Source organism: Oncorhynchus kisutch, linkage group LG15, assembly GCF_002021735.2.
Source record: "Oncorhynchus kisutch isolate 150728-3 linkage group LG15, Okis_V2, whole genome shotgun sequence".
Lineage (NCBI taxonomy): Eukaryota > Metazoa > Chordata > Actinopteri > Salmoniformes > Salmonidae > Oncorhynchus > Oncorhynchus kisutch.
Genome location: NC_034188.2, coordinates 67,406,828 through 67,427,343, shown reverse-complemented (window position 1 = coordinate 67,427,343; position 20,516 = coordinate 67,406,828). Strand labels below are relative to the sequence as shown.

Genomic DNA, 20,516 nt, shown 5'->3' with positions numbered 1-20,516 from the left:
CCACTCAGTCTCCTCTACCATGTCTACCACCCTCCAGCCATCACCACTCAGTCCCCTCTCACTCAGTCCTCAGCCATCACCACTCAGTCTCCTCTACCATGTCTACCTCCCTCCAGCCCTCACCACTCAGTCCCCTCTACCATGTCTACTGCCCTCCAGCCATCACCACTCAGTCTACTCTACCATGTCTACCGCCCTTCAGCCATCACCACTCAGTCTCCTCTACCATGACTACAGCCCTCCAGCCATCACCACTCAGTCCCCTCTACCATGTCTACCACCCTTCAGCCATCACCACTCAGTTTCCTCTCACTCAGTCCTCTCTGTCACTGATGCATCAGATGCAACTGATGCTACTGATGTTCTCCTTCTATTTCCTGCATCTTATCACAGTGTAATATAATACCATTACCAGTTAGAATTTACACTGAAAGTGCACATTTGTACTTTCAATAAGCATGATAAGTACAGTGCCTTGCGAAAGTATTCGGCCCCCTTGAACTTTGCGACCTTTTGCCACATTTCAGGCTTCAAACATAAAGATATTAAACTGTATTTTTTTTGTGAAGAATCAACAACAAGTGGGACACAATCATGAAGTGGAACGACATTTATTGGATATTTCAAACTTTTTGAACAAATCAAAAACGGAAAAATTGGGCGTGCAAAATTATTATATTATTATACTTTCACAAGGCACTGTATATGCATATTTAGCTTTATTATAGGTTATAGGTGCTCTTTACTCATTCCCTTCCCTGTAAGTGGTCTCTTTGAGTCTAGCTTGTAGGCTACTTAGCCTCCGTATATTTTCTAATGCTTGTGTAGGCTGTGTTTCTGGTTTGTTTAGCTTTGGCTTTAGGTCTTAGCTACAGGCTGTATTGTGGTCATGTGCAAGGTCCAGTTACTCGGCGTATGGCACGTGTTCCAGTGGGCTGGTCATTAACACTAAGCCATGGATTTTTACACTGCTGTTTTTTGCATCGCTTACCAGAGAGACACAATGGCAGATTCCAGGAGTAAGGCCTGTGACTGGTAGACCACATCTCCACTTTAACAAAAAGTGTAATTTGATTAATTCTGCTCTGTTTCAATCCAAAAGCTGTGCTGGCTAAATCAAATAAAGGGGATTAACTCTTCCACCGGATAAAGCAGATTAAACTGGTAAACACAATCACTGACTGATGCATAGGACCTTCAGGGGTGGAGCCTGATATAGACGTAAAGAGGCATTATCACTGAAAGAAAAGGAATGGAAGAAAATATTTGGGGTTTTAAGTTGAGGGTGTTTAATTGTAAAGGAACAATGGAAACCGTAGCATTTCCTATTTTACACAACACTGACAATGATTTACACACACAACACAGTTCCATTACAGAAACCTACCTAGATAATCGTACTGCTACCCTTTCCCCATCCTGAGGCGTAGCCTTTCTTTGCCACTACTAAACTCGGATGCTGTACTTCCTGAAAACATTAGCAGCCATAATGCAAGTGATAGTGTTAATGAAAGTTATTCAGACAGTATTTCTGTCGAGTGAATCATTAGCATGTCTCTTGATCCCTGAAGTGATGTTCCCCCCAGGGCGAGGGGAGAGAGGGCAGAGGGGCGGCCATACTCAGTCTGTCGGATGGGATCCAGAGATCCAAGCTGGCTCAGTGAGAGCAGAGGTGGGGAGGCAGCTGGACAAAATTCATTCCCAGAGTGAGTGTTCTGCTGAGGAGGTAGGCTGACCTTTCAGCTGTCTGATAGGTCAACACTCGGTAGTGTGCCTGGACATCCGTGGCTAAACGCCAGCCCAGCCCTGGTAACGCTCACAGTAACGCCCATATGAGCAGCAGCCAGCTCTGATCAATGGAACTGCCTGGGCCTGGCAAGTTATAGTACTGTAGGTGACCTACACCTCAGACAGAACTCGGTCTCACCAGGAGAGATGACGACACAGGAACTGTACAGAGTCAGACTGTCCTGTACTAGAACCATGGAAGTACCTACAAGGGCCACCAACACTGTAGGCAGGGCTGCTCAATCTTACTTTTGACGAGCTACATGGCCTGTTTTATAGGCATTGGGCAACTAAGCAACAATGTCTTCTCTGCTTGGTCAGCACAGCACAGCTCAAATGGTAGAGAACAGAACAGTACAGCACATGTACTGTACTGTTACCTCCCACCTTCTCTAAGATACGCTCTGCTCTTTGGTTAAAAGACCGTCTCCCGTTATTCCCCCAGGTGCCCACGGAGTGAGAGAGGAGCCCCGGTTTTTGACGGCGCGCGCTGGAGAGAGCGTGATCCTGGGATGTGACGTGTCCCCTCCCCTGGACGGCCAGCAGCCCCCCTACGTGGTGGAGTGGTTCAAGTTCGGAGTGCCCATCCCCTTCTTCATCAGCTTCCGCTTCCACCCTCCTCATGTCGACCCAGAGTACACCGGTAAGAGCCTTCCACTCTCCCCATGTTGACCCATAGTACACCGGTAAGAGCCAAGCCTTCCAAACTCCTCATGCCAGAGTAGCCTGCTGCCTAACACACGCACACACACAAACACACACACATACTTTTTAAGATCTGCCTGGCTAGCTATTTCCATTAATCCCCATTTCCCATTTCTCACCAAATAAATAATTAATCTGTGTGGATCAGAGACTAAATGTACTGTCATTGCCCGGCTAGACTAGCTAGTCCTGCAAGGCAGTCAATGTACTGTGTTCAGCCTACATTTCTGTGTCTTGATGTACTGTATTTAACCTATATTTCTGGGTCTAAATGCATTCATGATGGAGATGAGAGGTTTCGGATTGCCTTTTACAGTAGCAGAGCTCGTATGTGGGGGTAAGCTAGCTTCTCATGACTCTCTGTGTCTGTGAGCTTTACATCGGCATAGTTGAAGACTGCAGTCTATTTTCTAATTCCACTATGACCTTATCTTTTACAAGGGATCTTTTACAATCTTAGATGCTGTTAAATAATGATGTTATGGTACAAATTGTATATAGGTTGTATTTATGTTAAAGTGGATTGGGGGTGGCAAACCTCTCTCTTGCAAGGAAAATACAGACTTTTACTTTTCGACTGAGTATTACGCTTCGGCAAGTGTCTTATTCAGTGCAAGTGTCTTATTCAGTGCAAGAAAGAAATGGAGTGCTCCTCCTCTAGTGTGTTAGCCAGTTGCCCAAGGTGATATGCAAATCTAACATTTCAAATCAGCTATTTTTGCACCAACTCAAGCAAAGAAACAATCAATAATTCAGATACTGTATGATATTTAGTTTTTTGGGGCTAGGCTGGTCTTACATCTCCCAAACCCAATTCCCAGTCTCTCCTCCAATCAGAGCCAGTGAAAAGCCTGCAGAGGGATTATGGTCTTTAAAGAACTGAAAGTTTAGCTGCATGGCTCTCTTTAGCTCTATTCTCCTCTGCTCTCTCTATAGCTATTGCAGCAGTGCAATGGATCGAAGCCCATGTGTGATATGAACAAACCCAGAGGGCCATATTCGCTGTAGGCAGCAGTAGTGTTAGATTACAGTATGTGTGAATGCCCTGGAAGGGCTGCTCTTGATGTGGATACAGTATTGTTAACTCTGTTTACAGCACAACTCTCACTCGGTGACAGATTGAACCTGAGGTCGATCCCTACCCTTCACGCCACTACTCACACCACTCAGCACTTCATCACCCAGGCAAAAATAGACCTGACTTTTAAAGCCTTGCCTTATTACTGCAAGACTGCAGTCTCCCCCTTCCCTCTACCTTCTTCCCTTTGCCTTATCGATTTCCTGCTCAACAAAAACCCACCATTTTCTTCCCCAGGTATGGCAGCCGTCCCGGGGAGAGGCTATCTATCGCATCTATATGCAGCGCTGCTGGAAGACCAATCCAACCCGCCCTCGACTCCAATATGTTTACCTGACATTCAAAATGAACAAACAAGCAACAGTACTTACAGGACATACATTGCATTCAGAAAGTATTCAGACCTCTTCACTTTCCCCACATTTTGTTACGTTACAGTCTCATTCTAAAATGGATTAAATAAAAAAAGAATATCAGCAATCTACACACAATAACCCATAATGACAAAGTGAAAATGTTTGCAAATTTATAAAAACTTAAAAACAGAAATACCATTCTTAAATGGAAGAAGTTTGGAACCACCTAGACTCTTCCTAGAGTTGGCCAATCAGGGGAGAAGGGCCTCAGTCAGGGAGGTGACCAAGAACCCGATGGTCACTCTGACAGAGCTCCACAGTTCCTCTGTGGAGATAGGAGAACCTTCCAGAAGGACAACCATCTCTGCAGCACTCCACCAATCAGGCTTTTATGATAGAGTTGGCAGATGGAAACCACTCCTCAGTAAAAAGCACATGACAGCCCGCTTGGAGTTTGGTAAAAGTCTCACAGACTATGAGAAACAAGATTCTCTGGTCTGATGAAACCAAGATTGAATTCTTTGTCTTGAATATCAAGCGTCACGTCTGGAGGAAAACTGGCAACATCCCTACAGTGAAGCATGTTAATGGCAGCATACTGCTGTGGGGATGTCTTTCAGCGGCAGGGACAGGGAGACTAGTCAGGATCGAGGGAAATATGAACAGAGCAGTACAGAGAGATCCTTGATGAAAACCTGCTCCAGAGCACTCAGGACCTCAGACTGGGGTGAAGGTTCACCTTCCAACAGGACAATGTCCCTAAGCACAGCCAAGACAAATCAGGCGTGTCTTTGGGACAAGTCTCTGAATGTCCTTGAGTGGCCCAGCCAGAGCCCGGACTTGAACCCGATCCAACATCTCTGGAGAGACCTGAAAATAGCTGTGCAGCAACGCTCCCCATCCAACCTGACAGAGCTTAAGTTAAGAGGATCTGCAGAGAAGAATGAAAGAAACTCCCCAAATACAGGTGTGCCAATCTTTTATCGTCACCCCCATGAAGACTCGAGGCTGTAATCATTGCCAAAAGTGCTTCAAAAAGTACTGAGTAAATAAAGGGTCTGAATACTTATGTAAATGTAATATTATTATTATTTATTTATTTATAAATATGCACATCTTTCTAAAAACCTGTTTTTGCTTTGTCGTTATGTGGTATTGTGGGAGATTGATGAGGGAAAACAACTATTTAATTGATTTTAGAATAAGGCTGTAACCTAACAAATTGTGGAAAAAGTCATTGGGTTTGAATACTTTACGAAGGCACTGTATATACAACTCAAAGTTTGGAATAGGATCTTTGTACCAGGTCACGGCTCTAACAGAGGTTTGAGTGTTTCAGTCTGTTCATCCGGCTTGACTGTCAGGGCTGCAGCAGAAGCCGTGTTGGTGCAGTGGGTTGGAAGCTGTGAGACAGATTTCAACATGCCTGGTTTCCTCAACTTCGCTCATTCTCTGTGACATGACTTCCTACTTTTAGATTTCCTCTTTATCTCCTGAGACTCGGGGGGGGGGGGGGGTGGGATGGAGTGGGGGAGAGGAGAGATATATATATATATATCACTTCCCAGGAATATATATTGCCCTCCAGGTAATGTTATCCATTAATCCTAATACTAGATAGGTTAGGGGTTATCTAACAGCACCATCTCAGGCCACAGAGACCTAGAGGAGATGCTATTGGCAGATTAGCTACGTTTTTCTTCTGCTGTGTGATGTCTGTGTCAGCGGTATGTCAGTATGTTGGTGTGGGTTCTGCATGTGATACTGTAGTGTCATTAATGAATTGAACAGTCAGTGGAATAATGAAAGAGCTGTGTAAGCTTCATCCATGTTTAGATATGCACATCATACTGATTGGTGTCCATGTTCATGGTGCTCTTTGGGTACACTGCTGGCCATATTGGGTGTACCGTTTGGATCTACTCAAATTTTATGGTCCTGACACCTGACCCTCCCTGTGTTCTTCTCTTCCACCCCAGGTAGAGCCAGCCTGCATGGGAAGGCGTCTCTTCAGATTGACCCAGTGCGCTCAGAGGACCAGGGCTGGTACGAGTGTAGGGTTCTGATGCTGGAGCAGCAATACAACACCTTCCACAATGGCAGCTGGGTGCAGCTCACAGTCAATGGTGAGTCACTGCGTCCCAAATGGCAGCCTATTCCCTATGTAGTGCACTACTTTTGACCAGAGCTCATATGGCTCTGGTCAAAAGTAGTGCACTATATAGGGAATAGGGTGCCTTTTGTTTCACTTCACTGTCACTTTACTGTCAGCAACAACAGATTGGAGTGTGGTAGGTGTAATCTCGTTAGATGTGTGTGCTCGAGTGATTCGTGACAATGTTCACCTCATAGGTTGCTTACATTCAATGCCTCAACAGTTTTCATTGGTCAGCCTCAGATAGCTATACTGTAGCTAACTACATTCAGAAGTTTTTGTCAGAACATTTCTTCTCTCTTTATTCGCCATTCAATGACTTGTCTGTCTGAGATTTCAGATTTACTGTGTGCGTCCTGATTTGTTTTATCACTTGGGCGATGTTTGGCTTTTTAGTGATTCTATGTGGTACTGTAAAATAATTTGTCCCCCAAAATAATTGTTTTCATGATTTATGGCCTTTTCTTTGTAGTCACTTTGGCTATGTTTATTCTGAGATGCTAAAGCTCTGATGAGTGACAATCAGGGTTGGGGAGTAACAGATTACATGTAATCCATAACATGTAAGGGATTACAAAAAACAGCAACTGTAATTAGTTATGTTACCTGCAAAAATATTGTAATCAAATTACAGATACTTTTGAAAAACTACGTGATTACGTTGAGGATGACTTTTTATTCAGTAAGAATGTTTGCGGGAAAAAAGTTTACACTTCTCTGTTCTCTCAATGACATTCAAAATAGCATTGAAAAAATACGCAAGTTTAAGTTTTATCACCTGAGCGAGTCTGACCACAAGTCAGAGACCACTATGATGACACACCAAATGTGTTGGATCGCTGGAAAAGAGCAGGGATAGGTTTTTGTAGGCTACAGTCCAAGCTATGTCTTCCAATGGTGCAACTGCTGTCGGCATCCAAACATTATCCAACTTGAATAAACACTTGGAGGTAAGGATGACAGCGGTGGTGTAGTCTACGGTGATACGGATATCACTTATTATTGATATCTACATAGTGTATTGATGTGAATCACACTTCTGCTCTCTCATTTAGCTATTTGCGGCTTACAGATTGTGGTTGTTGTGGATGGCTCTTCGCAAATCTAAATGTGTATTTGAACCCAATAATGGTTTAATTCAAGAAGTGCAAGAACTTTTGGACAGGTAACTAGTAACTGTAACGGATTACATTTAGAAAGTAACCTACCCAACCCATGTGGCAATTAGAACAGCTGTTTTCAGGAACATGGCACAGACAGACACATTTCAGATTGCCTTGGGGATAAAGGGATGAGAGACTAGTAAGAAGGGGAATTGATTGTGGCCTGCTTAACACAGTTCCGGCAGGAAATGTCTGGAATAGTCTGTGAGCAATCAAACTGATGACCAGGCGGGAAAAAAAATCTGCACGTTTGCACTTCCCAGGAAGGCCCCAACGGGTTAGCGGCTAGCTGCTTCTAGCTATGTAATGTGTTCCAGTACATTGTTCAAGACCAGAACCATGTATTTACAGAGCTGGGCTAACTTTTAGAAGGTTGAAAATGGTTTTAATTCTAGACATTCAGTTACATAGCATTATTTAGACATGATCTATGTCTTGTTAATGGGGCACTAACATGGCTGTTATAGAATGTTGAAGTATCATGCAGAACCCTCTATGTATGGTTCTGTTCAAGACCTAGAGTCAACTTACAATGATGCCCATGATCTTTACTATTTTATCTTCTGAAAACCAAATCGGTTTTATATTCATATTTTCTAATGGGTTCTGATTTGATTCATTTTGTCAGATGTTATAATAGACAATAAAAAAATACTTGTCTTGGAGAAATGTAATATAATTTAATTGCACGTTGCCGTATTCAATTTGGTTTGCAGGGCCGCAGATGCTAAAGTGTAGCTGCAGCATATCTGTTCATTCCAATTATTTTGGTCTCTCTGCTGGTGTTATTCAGATACAATACTTCTCTTATTTGTCCGTCCTCCGGCTGGATAGCGGTGGGTAGTTATTTCTCCATACGATGCAGGCATTTGAAAATAATGGGTTCAACTAAATGCAGTCGTCTCGTTAGAGTCATGTTATAACATTAAACAGTGTTTTTTCCCTCCAGATAGACACCTCACAAGGACTGAAGATATTATTAGTGTCTGACAGTTTGCAGTTTATACCGTCAGATTCACACACTCAAAAAGTATTTTTGGTTTGAACTTGTGCTCACTGTCTGTGTGAGGCTCATGCATATTCTCATCAGGAACCTTCTAATCTGTAACTGATTTTAGATGCATATACAGTTTACTTGACATTGGATGAGGTTCACTGTAAACCTGATGGTCACTATGAAACTGAAAAGGTAGATTAAGAACAGGGAGACTACCAAACACTACCAAGACTACTGTCTATGTGTGCAAGCATGCATCTACACACTGTATATTTGTGTGTGAGAACATTTGCATGTGTGTTACACCATACACCATACCCAAACCGGCCGCGTGCGCGATCACGACACGCCGGTTGAAATATTAAAACAAACTCTGAACAAATTATAGTAATTTAGGGACATGTCGAAAAGCATTAAACATTTATGGCAATTTAGCTAGCTAGCTTGCAGCTGCTAACTAATTTGTCCCGTTTAGCTAGCTTGCTGTAGCTTGCAAATTTGTCCTGGGATATAAACATTGAGTTGTTATTTTCCCCGAAATGCAGAAGGTCCTCTACTCCGACAATTAATCCACACATAATACGGTCAACCGAATCGTTTCTAGTCATCTCTCCTCCTTCCAGGCATTTTCTTCTTTGGACTTTATATGGCGTTTGGCATCTAACTTTCATAGTTACCACGACGACCGCCCAAACTCAGTTCATCTTTCAATCACCCACGTGGCTATAACCAATGAGGAGATGGCACGTGGGTATCTGCTTCTATAAACCAATGAGGAGATGGGAGAGGCAGGACTTGCACCACGATCAGTGTCACAAATAGAACTGACTTCTATTTTAGTGCTTGGCAATGCAGAAGCTCGTTGGCGCGCGCGAGCAGTGTGGGTGCAATAACTGAATAACATGTATGTTTGAAATTCATTTTGCAACTCTCGCGTACACGACGTGAGCGATGTGGTCAGCATGTAAGGGTACATGTCTCAGTATTTCAACGGTTCAGTGTGCGCGCACTCATGCATGTGTGTGTAGTGGAGGGTGTGTAATGGGGGGTGTGTAATGGTGGGTGTGTAATGGTGGGTGTGTAATGATGGATGTGTACTGGTGGGTGTGTAATGATGGGTGGGTAATGGTGGGTGTGCATTTGGCTGTGGCTAAATGAGTTTCCTATCTACTGAGTTACACTCACGGTTGCCCTGCCAGGGAGTGTCACCTGCGCAGGGTCTAGGGGGGTGGGAGGGAGTTTGTGAACATCTGTGTGTGTTTGGTTTGAATGGCTTCCTGTGCAAGCAGGCACACTGCGTCTCTATGGCCGTCCTCATCAGTGTTCACGCTCAACTCACTCGCTTACTCATTCACTCGCCTATGCTCTCCCCCTCCCCTATTGCTAGACCTTTACACAATCACTGAGTTGTCTGGATCATTTGTTTGATGTGTCATTATTCTTTGTGTTGGAACCAGTTTTTGGTGTTTGAGCTCAAATAAAACAAGTCTAAAATATTTTGTTTGTCCATACCTTGTTTACGGCAGTATAATGGCAAAGGTGCAGAGCATAAGGCTATTGCCTTGTTTTCCCAATTGGGTCTGTTTGGGCTGTACCTGAAGCCAAGCTCTCATGTCTACTGAAAGAGCCAGAGCAAAATGGCTGGCAGTGTTTGTGCTTATTTTGAGACATCTGTGAGTTGATTTGACATTCAGAGGCCTCATCATGGCTGCATGTCCTCTCAAAGGGTCTCTGTTGGGAAGGCAGGTGCTCTCCTGGCCAGGCTTCATCACAGATACTAAAGGCAGCCTTTTCCTGTGGCCTGTGGAATCTACATATGATACACAGCCTGCTTTGAGTTCCTGTTTGCTGCCCTCTACTTCCTGCCAAACAGAAAGAGGATTCATGCCCACTCAGTGGCAGGTGTCAGATGGCAAGACCGTGTGCCCGAAAGACAGAGAGTTCACTGTGGTGCCTCCTCTCCTCTCCTCTCCTCTCCTCTCCTCTCCTCTCCTCTCCTCTCCTCTCCTCTCCTCTCCTCTCCTCTCCTCTCCTCTCCTCTCCTCTCCTCTCCTCTCCTCTCCTCTCCTCTCCTCTCCTCTCGTCTCGTCTCGTCTCCTCTCCTCTCCTCTCCTCTCCTCTCTTCTTAATTTAGTATCAGTTAGCAGTATGCTAATGAATCAGCAGCTTTTGGATAGTGTGAGAGAAACAGTGAGTGAGAGAAACATAAGTGAGAGAAACAGTGAGTGAGGGATTGTGTGTGTCAGCTCACACAGCTGCAGTAACTTCAGAGACAAATAGTCTTAAGGGGATCTCTTGGTGCCTTGAGGGAAAATTGTTGTTGGGTTGCGGATGGAAAGTAGAGTACAGTAAACAGTAAAGGGCTAAATATATGCTGCAATTTGATAAAAATGCATGATGATCCTTTCGTGCTGTAAGTAGTAGTCCTCAGGGAAAAGATGCTCTCTCTCCCACTCTGGCTGGCTCTGTACTGTAAATGTTCATTTTCTCTGAAATCTGCTCATAAAGGGAAATCAAAGAAAAACGGTGTAAAACTATGCAGTCTTCCAGGGAGCGGGAGAAAGAGAGATGGCGAGAATGAGGGAGAAATAGAGGAAGGCAGAGAATCAGAGTGAGGAGGGGAGCAGGTATGGAGCTCTAAGGAGGCCATCTGCTCGTGTGGAAAGGTCTACAGAGGGGAGTGGTGTGAATACTGAAGCAACTGAATCCAGGACTAAAGAAGACGTGAAAATGATGAAAGTAGGGCGAGAATGTGATGCTCGACTTGGCTTTTTGTAGAACATCTCCTAAATTCCCCACTTGGTGACACGTACTGATGTGTTGTAACTGATAATGGGCGGAAAGAATTCCCCTGTCACCCAATTCGCTCACAGTAAATGCCACCTCCTGTTTGCCACCTACTTAGTGTAAATTAATGTTAGGTCATCTAAACCACATTATAGATGTGAATCAAAGATGTAGACCTGTTCATAGAAAATAATCTACACCACATTCCACAATATGGTTACCCATAAAGCACACTTGCATTGTAAATCACTACAAAAACCAGAGCTGGTTGCTTAATGTGCTGAAATTAAAATACTGTAGTAACATTACAGAACGACAATACCCAAATAAGTAATTGAGAGAATGCATACAACAGCTGTTAAAGAGATCGAACTGGAACTTCAGCACATTCGTAACATGTCATACGATCCAGCAGGACATAACATATCATACGATCCAGCAGGACGTAACATATCATACGATCCAGCAGTGTGTAACATATCATACGATCCAGCAGTACGTAACATATCATACGATCCAGCAGGACATAACATATCATACGATCCAGCAGTACGTAACATATCATACGATCCAGCAGGACTTAACATATCATACGATCCAGCAGGACGTAACATATCATACGATCCAGCAGGACGTAACATATCATACGATCCAGCAGGACTTAACATATCATACGATCCAGCAGGCCGTAACATATCATACGATCCAGCAGGACGTAACATATCATACGATCCAGCAGGACGTAACATATCATACGATCCAGCAGGACGTAACATATCATACGATCCAGCAGGACGTAACATATCATACGATCCAGCAGGACGTAACATATCATACGAAATTGAAAATGGAAATGGATGATATTGTGCCCAATTGTTCACAATTTTAGGGGATCCGTTTTGGCACGTGAGTGCTACTTTCAAAATTACTGGTTGAAAGTTCCTTAATGGTAGTCTCTGGTAGCCTCTATACAGGAGTACTGTGCAGTGAGGGGCCAAGATGGAGAGGCAGATCTTTAGAGATGCTAATTTGTGTGTTTGTTTACTCCACACCAGGTGTGTGTTCAATTAGAAGTGAAGACAAGACTCCATCGGCTAGCCATGACCCACTTTGGTAGAGAGAGTGTGATCATCTCTTCAGCTAAATTCAGTTAAGTTTTATTGTCACATGCAGAAGTACAGTGAAATGCTTAACTTAAAAGCTCTACCCAACAGTGCAGTAATCAATGTCTAATATAATATAGCTAATACATTTTTTAATAATAGAATATACACTATCGTTCAAAAGTTTGGGGTCACTTAGAAATGTCCTTGTTTTTGAAAGAAAAGTAAAACATTTTGTCCATTAAAATAACATAAAATTGATCAGAAATACAGTGAAGACATTGTCAATGTTGTAAATGACTATTGTAGCTGGAAATGGCAGATTTTTTATGGAATATCTACATAGGCGTACAGAGGCCCATTATCAGCAACCATCACTCCTGTGTTCCAATGGCACTTTGTGTTAGCTAATCCAAATGTATCATTTTAAAAGGCTAATTGATCATTAGAAAACCCTTTTGCAATTATGTTAGCACAGCTGAAAACTGTAGTGCCGATTAAAGAAGCAATAAAACTGTCCTTCTTTAGACTAGGTGGGTATCTGGAGCATCAGCATTTGTGGGTTCGATTACAGTCTCAAAATGGCCAGAAACAAAGACCTTTCTTCTGAAACTTGTCAAATGTTTTGGGTAGCCTTTCAAAAGCTTCCCACAATAAGTTGGGTGACTTTTGGCCCATTCCTCCTGACAGAGCTGGTGTAACTGAGTCAGGTCTGTAGGCCTCCTTGCTCGCACACACTTTTTCAGTTCTGCCCACACATTTTCTATGGGATTGAGGTCAGCTTTGTGATGGCCACTCCAATACCTTGACTTTGCTGTCCTTAAGCCAATTTGCCACAACTTTGCAAGTATGCTTGGTGTCATTGTCCATTTGGAAGACCCATTTGCGACCAAACTTTAACTTCCTGACTGATGTCTTGAGATGTTGCTTCAATATATCCACATAATTTTCCCTCATGATGCCATCTATTTTGTGAAGTGCACCAGTCCCTGCTGCAGCAAAGCACCCCCACAACATGATGCTGCCACCCCTGTGCTTCACGGTTGGGATAGTGTTCTTCGGCTTGCAAGCCTCCCTCTTTTTCCTCCAAACATAACAATGGTCATTATGGCCAAACAGTTCTATTTTTGTTTCATCAGACCAGAGGACAGTTCTCCAAAAAGTATGATCTTTGTCCCCATGTGCAGTTGCAAACCATTGTCTGGCTTTTTTATGGTGGTTTTGGAGCAGTGGCTTCTTCGTTGCTGAGCGGCCTTTCAGGTTATGTCGATATAGGACTCCTTTTACTGTGGGTATAGATACTTTTGTACCTGTTTCTGTTATTGATTTGCACTTTTCGCACCAAAGTATGTTCATCTCTAGTAGACAGAACGCGCCTCCTTACTGAGCATTATGACGGCTGCGTGGTCCTATGGTGTTTATACTTGAATACTATTGTTGTTTGTACAGATGACTGTGGTTTCTTCAGGCGTTTAGAAATTGCTCCCAAGGATGAACCAGTCTTGTGGAGGTCTACATTTTTGGGGGGGCTGATTTCTTTTGATTTTCCCATGATGTCAAGCAAAGCGACACTGAGTTTGAAGGTAGGCCTTGAAATACATCCACAGGTACACCTCCAATTAACTCAAATGCTGCCAATTAGCCTATCAGAAGCTTCTAAAGCCATGGCATCATTTTCTAGAATTTTCCAAGCTGTTTAAAGGCACAGTCAACTTAGTGTATGTACACTTCTGACCCAATGGAATTGTGATAAAGTGAATTAAAAGTGAAATAATCTGTCTGTAAACAATTGTTGGAAAAATTACTTTTTTCATGCATAAAGTAGATGTCCTAACTGACTTGCCAAAACTATAGTTTGTTACCAAGAAATTTGTGTTTGTAAAGTGTTTGTAAACTTCCGACTTCAACTGTATATACAGGGTCAGTGCCAATAACACATGTACAATGTGCAGGTGTACTGGAATATTTTGAGGTAGGTATGTACATGTAGGCAGGGGATTTAGGAGAAAGTGACTGGTACCAGGTTAAATAATAATACTAATAATAAACAGTATGGCAGCAGCATAAGTGGTGTCATTGTATGCGTGATAGGCGGATATACATGTAAACAGGGGTGAAAAGTGACTGTTAGCAGGAATATATTCCCTCCACAATCACCCAACCTCAACCCAATTGAGATTGTTTGGGATGAGTTGGACCACAGAGTGAAGGAAAAGCAGCCAACAAGTTCTCAGCATATGTGGGAACTCCTTCAAGACAGTTGGAATAGCATTCCAGGTGAAGCTGGTTGACAGAAAGCCAAGAGTGTGCAAAGCTGTCATCAAGGCAAAGGGTGGCTACTTTGAAGAATCTGAACTATAAAATATATATTTTGACTTTTTTGGTTACTACATGATTCCATATGTGTTATTTCATAGTTTTGATGTCTTCACTATTATTCTACAATGTAGAAAATGGTAAAATAAAGGAAACCCATTGAATGAGTAGGTGTGTCCAAACTTTTGACTGGTATTGTATAAATACTTATGGTAATAACTAGTGGTAATATATACAGTGCCTTCAGAAAGTATTCCTATCCCTTGACTTATTCCACATTTTGTTGTGTTACAGCCGGAATTCAAAATTGATTACATATAGTTTCTTTCTCACCACTCTACACACAATACCCTATAAAGACACAATTAAAACATGTTTTTAGACATTTTAGCAAATGTATTAAAAATGATAGACACAAATATTTAGTCAATACTTTGTAGATTCACCTTTGGCAGCAATTACAGCTGTGAGTCTTTCTGGGTAAGTCGCTAAGAGCTTTCAGCACCTAGCTTGTGCAATGTTTTCCCATTATTCTTTTCTGTATTCTTCAAGCTCTGTCAAGCTCTGTTGTTGATCATTGCTAGACAACCCTTTTCAGGTCTTGCAATAGATTTTCAAGTAGATTTAAGTCAGAACTGTAACTCAGTCACACAGGAGCACTGTGTTCTTGGTAAGCAACTCCAGTGTAGATTTTGCCTGGTATTTTAGGTTATTGTCCTGCTGAAAGGGGAATTCATCTCCCAGTGTCTGGTGGACAGCAGACAATCAGGTTTTCCTCTATTATTTTGCCATTCAATTGATTTTTTTATCCTAAAAAACTCCCCAGTCCTTAACAATTACAAGCATACCCATAACATGATGCAGCCACTACTATGGTACTCAGTGACGTTTGGATTTTTGCCAAATATAACACTTTGTATTCAGGACAAAAAGTTATTTGCTTTGCCACATTTATTGCAGTATTATTTTAGTGCTTTGTTGCAACAATATTTTTTTTCTGTACAGGCTTACTTCTTTTCACTCTGTCAATTAGGTTATTATTGTGGAGTAATTACAATGTTATTGATCCATCCTCAGTTTTCTCCTATCACAGCCATTAACTCTGTAACTGTTTTAAAGTCACCATAGGCCTTATGGTGAAATTCCATTGAGTTAGGAAGGACGCTGTTACGGTTTTCTAGTGGTGATGAAGGAGAGTCGGACCAAACTGCAGCGTGTCGATTGCGATACATATTTAATTAAACAAAGAAACACGAACTTACACGAACACTACAAAAACAATAAACGAAACCGAAACAGCCTATCTGGTGCAAACTAACAAAGAGTACACATAGGACACTAAGGACAATCACCCACGACAAACTCAAAGAATATGGCTGCCTAAATATGGTTCCCAATCAGAGACAACGATAAGCACCTGCCTCTGATTGAGAATCACTCCAGACAGCCATAGACTTTGCTAGAATACCCCACTAGCTACAGTCCCAAATATATACACACACCAAAACCCCAAGACAAAACACACCACAATACAAACACTCCATGCCACACCCTGGCCTGACCCAATACATGAAGAAAAAACACAAAATACTTAGACCAGGGCGTGACAGAACCCCCCCCCCCCTAAGGTGCAGACTCCCGAACGCACCTCAAAACAATAGGGAGGGTCCGGGTGGGCGTCTGTCCATGGTGGCGGCTCCGGCGCGGGACGTGGACCCCACTCCTTTAATGTCTTAGTCCCCTCTCCCTTCGTCCCTGGATAGTCCACCCTCGCCGCCGACCATGGCCTAGTAGTCCTCACCCAGAACCCCACTGGACTGAGGAGCAGATCGGGACTGAAGGACAGCTCGGGACTGAGGCAGCTCGGGACTGAGGGGAAGCTCGGGAATGAGAGGAAGCTCAGGAGTGAGAGGAAGCTCAGGAGTGAGAGGAAGCTCAGGAGTGAGAGGAAGCTCAGGAGTGAGAGGAAACTCAGGAGTGAGAGGAAGCTCAGGCAGGTAGATATATCTACCAGATCCTGGCTGGCTGGCAGATCTGGAAGAGTCTGGTTGACTGGCAGATCTGGCGATGCTGGGCAGACTGGCGGCGCTGGGCAGACTGGCGATGCTGGGCAGACTGGCGATGCTGGGCAGACTGGCGGCGCTGGGCAGACTGGCGATGCTGGGCAGACTGGCGACGCTGGGCAGACTGGCGGCACTGGCTGCTCCATATAGGCTGACAGCTCTGGCGGCTTCTTACAGACTGACAGCTCTAGCGGCTCCGTGCTGACTGGCAGCCCCTTGCAGACTGGCAGCTCCTTACAGACTGACAGCTCCTTGCAGACTGACAGCTCCTTGCAGACTGACAGCTCCTTGCAGACTGACAGCTCCATGCAGACTGACAGCTCCGTGCAGACTGACAGCTCCGTGCAGACTGACAGCTCCGTGTAGACTGACAGCTCTGGCTGCTCCATGTAGACTGGCAGCTCCTTGCAGACTGGCAGCTCTGGCTGCTCTATGTAGACTGACAGCTCTGGCTGCTTCATGCAGACTGACAGCTCTGGCTGCTCCATGTAGACTGGCTGCTTCATGCAGACTGGCAGCTCGGGCTGCTTCATGTAGACTGACATCTCTGGCTGCTCCATGCAGACTGACATCTCTGGCTGCTCCATGCAGACTGACAGCTCTGGCTGCTCCATGCAGACTGACAGCTCTGGCTGCTCCATGCAGACTGACATCTCTGGCTGCTTCATGTAGACTGACAGCTCTGGCTGCTCCATGTAGACTGGCAGCTCCTTGCAGACTGACAGCTCTGGCTGCTTCATGCAGACTGACAACTCTGGCTGCTCCATGTAGACTGACAGCTCTGGCTGCTCCATATAGGCTGACAGCTCTAGCTGCTCCATGCAGGCTGGCAGCTCTGTCTGCGCTGAACAGGCGGGAGACTCCGGCAGTGCAGGAGAGGAGGAAGACTCTGACTGCACTAAACAGGCGGGAGAATCCAGCAGCGCAGGAGAGGAGAAAGGCTCTGGCAGCGCTGGAGAGGTGGGAGCCCTCGTAAGGATGGGCCGGAGAGACAGCCTAGTGCGGGGGGCTGCCACCGGAGGACTGGTGCGTGGAGGTGGTGACGGATAGACCGGGCCGTGCAGGCACACTGGAGCTCTTGAGCACCGAGCCTGCCCAACCTTACCTGGTTGAATGCTCTCGGTTTCCCTGCCAGTGCGGCGAGGTGGAATAGCCCGCACTGAGCTATGCAGGCGAACCGGAGACACCGAGCGCAAGGCTGGTGCCATGTAAGCCGGCCCGAGGAGACGCACTGGGGACCAGACGCATAGAGCTGGCTTCATGGCATTTGGCTCGACGCTCAATCTAGCCCGGCCGATACGCGGAGCTGGAATATACCGAACCGGGCTGTGCACCCGCACTGGAGACACCGTGCGCTCCACAGCATAACACGGTGCCTGCTCGGTCTCTCCAGCCCCCCGGTAAGCACAGGGAGCTTGCGCAGGTCTCCTACCTGGCATAGCCATACTCCCTGTGAGCCCCCCCCAATACATTTTTGGGGCTGACTCTCGGGCTTCCTAGCCAACCGTGTTCCCTCGTATCGCCGGCTCCTCTCTCCGGCTGCCTCTGCTCTCCTAAGTGCCTCCACCTGTTCCCATGGAAGGCGATCCCTTCCCGCCAGGATCTCCTCCCATGTGTAGCAACCCTTGCCATCCAATATATCGTCCCATGTCCAATCCTCATTGCGCCGCTGTTGCTGCCTTTGTTGCCTCTCCTCTTTCGGCTGCTCCTGCCTGTTGACACGCCGCTTGGTCCGTTGGTGGTGGGTGATTCTGTTACGGTTTTCTAGTGGTGATGAAGGAGAGTCGGACCAAACTGCAGCGTGTCGATTGCGATACATATTTAATTAAACAAAGAAACACGAACTTACACGAACACTACAAAAACAATAAACGAAACCGAAACAGCCTATCTGGTGCAAACTAACAAAGAGTACACATAGGACACTAAGGACAATCACCCACGACAAACTCAAAGAATATGGCTGCCTAAATATGGTTCCCAATCAGAGACAACGATAAGCACCTGCCTCTGATTGAGAATCACTCCAGACAGCCATAGACTTTGCTAGAATACCCCACTAGCTACAATCCCAAATATATACACACACCAAAACCCCAAGACAAAACACAAACAATACAAACACTCCATGCCACACCCTGGCCTGACCCAATACATGAAGAAAAAACACAAAATACTTAGACCAGGGCGTGACAGACGCCTGCATATTTGTAGTAACTTGGTGTATTGTTACACCATCCAAAGTGTAATTAATAACTTCACCATGCTCACAGGGATATTCAATGTCTGCTTTTTACACTTGTACCCATCTACCAATTGGTGCCCTTCTCTGTGAGGCATTGGAAAACCTCCCTGGTCTTGGTGGTTGAATCTGTGTTTGAAATTTACTGCTCGGATGAGGGAACTTACAGTTCATTGTAAACTCAGCAAAAAAAGAAATGTTCCTTTTTCAGGACCCTGTCTTTCAAAGATAATTCGCAAAAGGGTTTAAACACTGTTTCCCATGCTTGTTCAATGAACCATAAACAATTAACGAACATGCATCTGTGGAACGGTCGCTAAGACACTAACAGCTTACAGACGGTAGGCAATTAAGGTCACAGTTATGAAAAATTAGGACACTAAAGAGGCCTTTCTACTGACTCTGAAAAACACCAAAAGAAAGATGCCCAGGGTCCCTTAATCTGCGTGAACGTACCTTAGGCATGCTGCAAAGAGGCATGAGGACTGAAGATGTGGCCAGGGCAATAAATTGCGATGTTTGTACTGTGAGACGTCTGAGACAGCGCTACAGAGAGACAGGAGGGACATCTGATCATCCCCGCAGTGGCAGACCACGTGTATCAACAACTGCACAAGATCGTTACATCCGAACATCACACCTGTGAGACAGGTACAGGATGGCAACAACAACTGCCCGAGTTACACCAGGAACACACAATCCCTCCATCAGTGCTCAGACTGTACGCAATAGGCTGAGAGAGGCTGGACTTGTAGACCTGTTGTATGGCAGGTCCTCACCAGACACCACCAGCAACAATGTTGCCTATGGGCACAAACCCACCGTCGCTGGACCAGACAGGACTGTGACGACGTGAGGAAAACATTTAAACGTGTCAACCCTCGCACGGCTGCAGGCCCAGACGGCATCCCCAGCCGCGCCCTCAGAGCATGCGCAGACCAGCTGGCTGGTGTGTTTACGGACATATTCAATCAATCCCTATCCCAGTCTGTTGTACCCACATGCTTCAAGAGGGCCACCATTGTTCCTGTTCCCAAGAAAGCTAAGGTAACTGAGCTAAACGACTACCGCCCCGTAGCACTCACTTCCGTCATCATGAAGTGCTTTGAGAGACTAGTCAAGGACCATATCACCTCCACCCTACCTGACACACTAGACCCACTCCAATTTGCTTACCGCCCAAATAGGTCCACAGACGATGCAATCTCAACCACACTGCACACTGCCCTAACCCATCTGGACAAGAGGAATACGTGAGAATGCTGTTCATCGACTACAGCTCGGCATTTAACACCATAGTGCCCTCCAAGCTCGTCATCAAGCTGATGGGTCGAGACCCTGGGTCGAGACCCCGCCCTGTGCAACTGGGTACTGGACTTCCTGACGGACCGCCCCCAGGTGGTGAGGGTAGGCAACAACATCTCCACCCCGCTGATCCTCAACACTGGGGCCCCACAAGGGTGCGTTCTGAGCCCTCTCCTGTACTCCCTGTTCACCCACGACTGCGTGGCCACGCACGCCTCCAACTCAATCATCAAATTTGCGGACGACACAACAGTGGTAGGCTTGATTACCAACAACGACGAGACGGCCAACAGGGAGGAGGTGAGGGCCCTCGGAGTGTGGTGTCAGGAAAATAACATCACACTCAAAGTCAACAAAACTAAGGAGATGATTGTGGACTTCAGGAAACAGCAGAGGGAACACCCCCCTATCCACATTGATGGAACAGTAGTGGAGAGGGTAGTAAGTTTTAAGTTCCT

The 20,516-nt window shown here is 45.1% G+C and overlaps 1 protein-coding gene across 3 annotated transcripts in view; it reads left to right on the top strand.

The window, feature by feature from the left end:
* igsf9ba (immunoglobulin superfamily, member 9Ba) overlaps positions 1 to 20,516 on the top strand; it is a 76,878-nt gene that overhangs the window by 22,471 nt on the left and 33,891 nt on the right. For all 3 annotated transcript variants that reach the window (XM_031790898.1, XM_031790896.1, XM_031790897.1), the window contains exons 2-3: positions 2,234 to 2,431; positions 5,907 to 6,053. In XM_031790898.1, the coding sequence (XP_031646758.1) occupies positions 2,234 to 2,431; positions 5,907 to 6,053 (345 nt within the window). The remainder of the gene's footprint in view (positions 1 to 2,233; positions 2,432 to 5,906; positions 6,054 to 20,516) is intronic.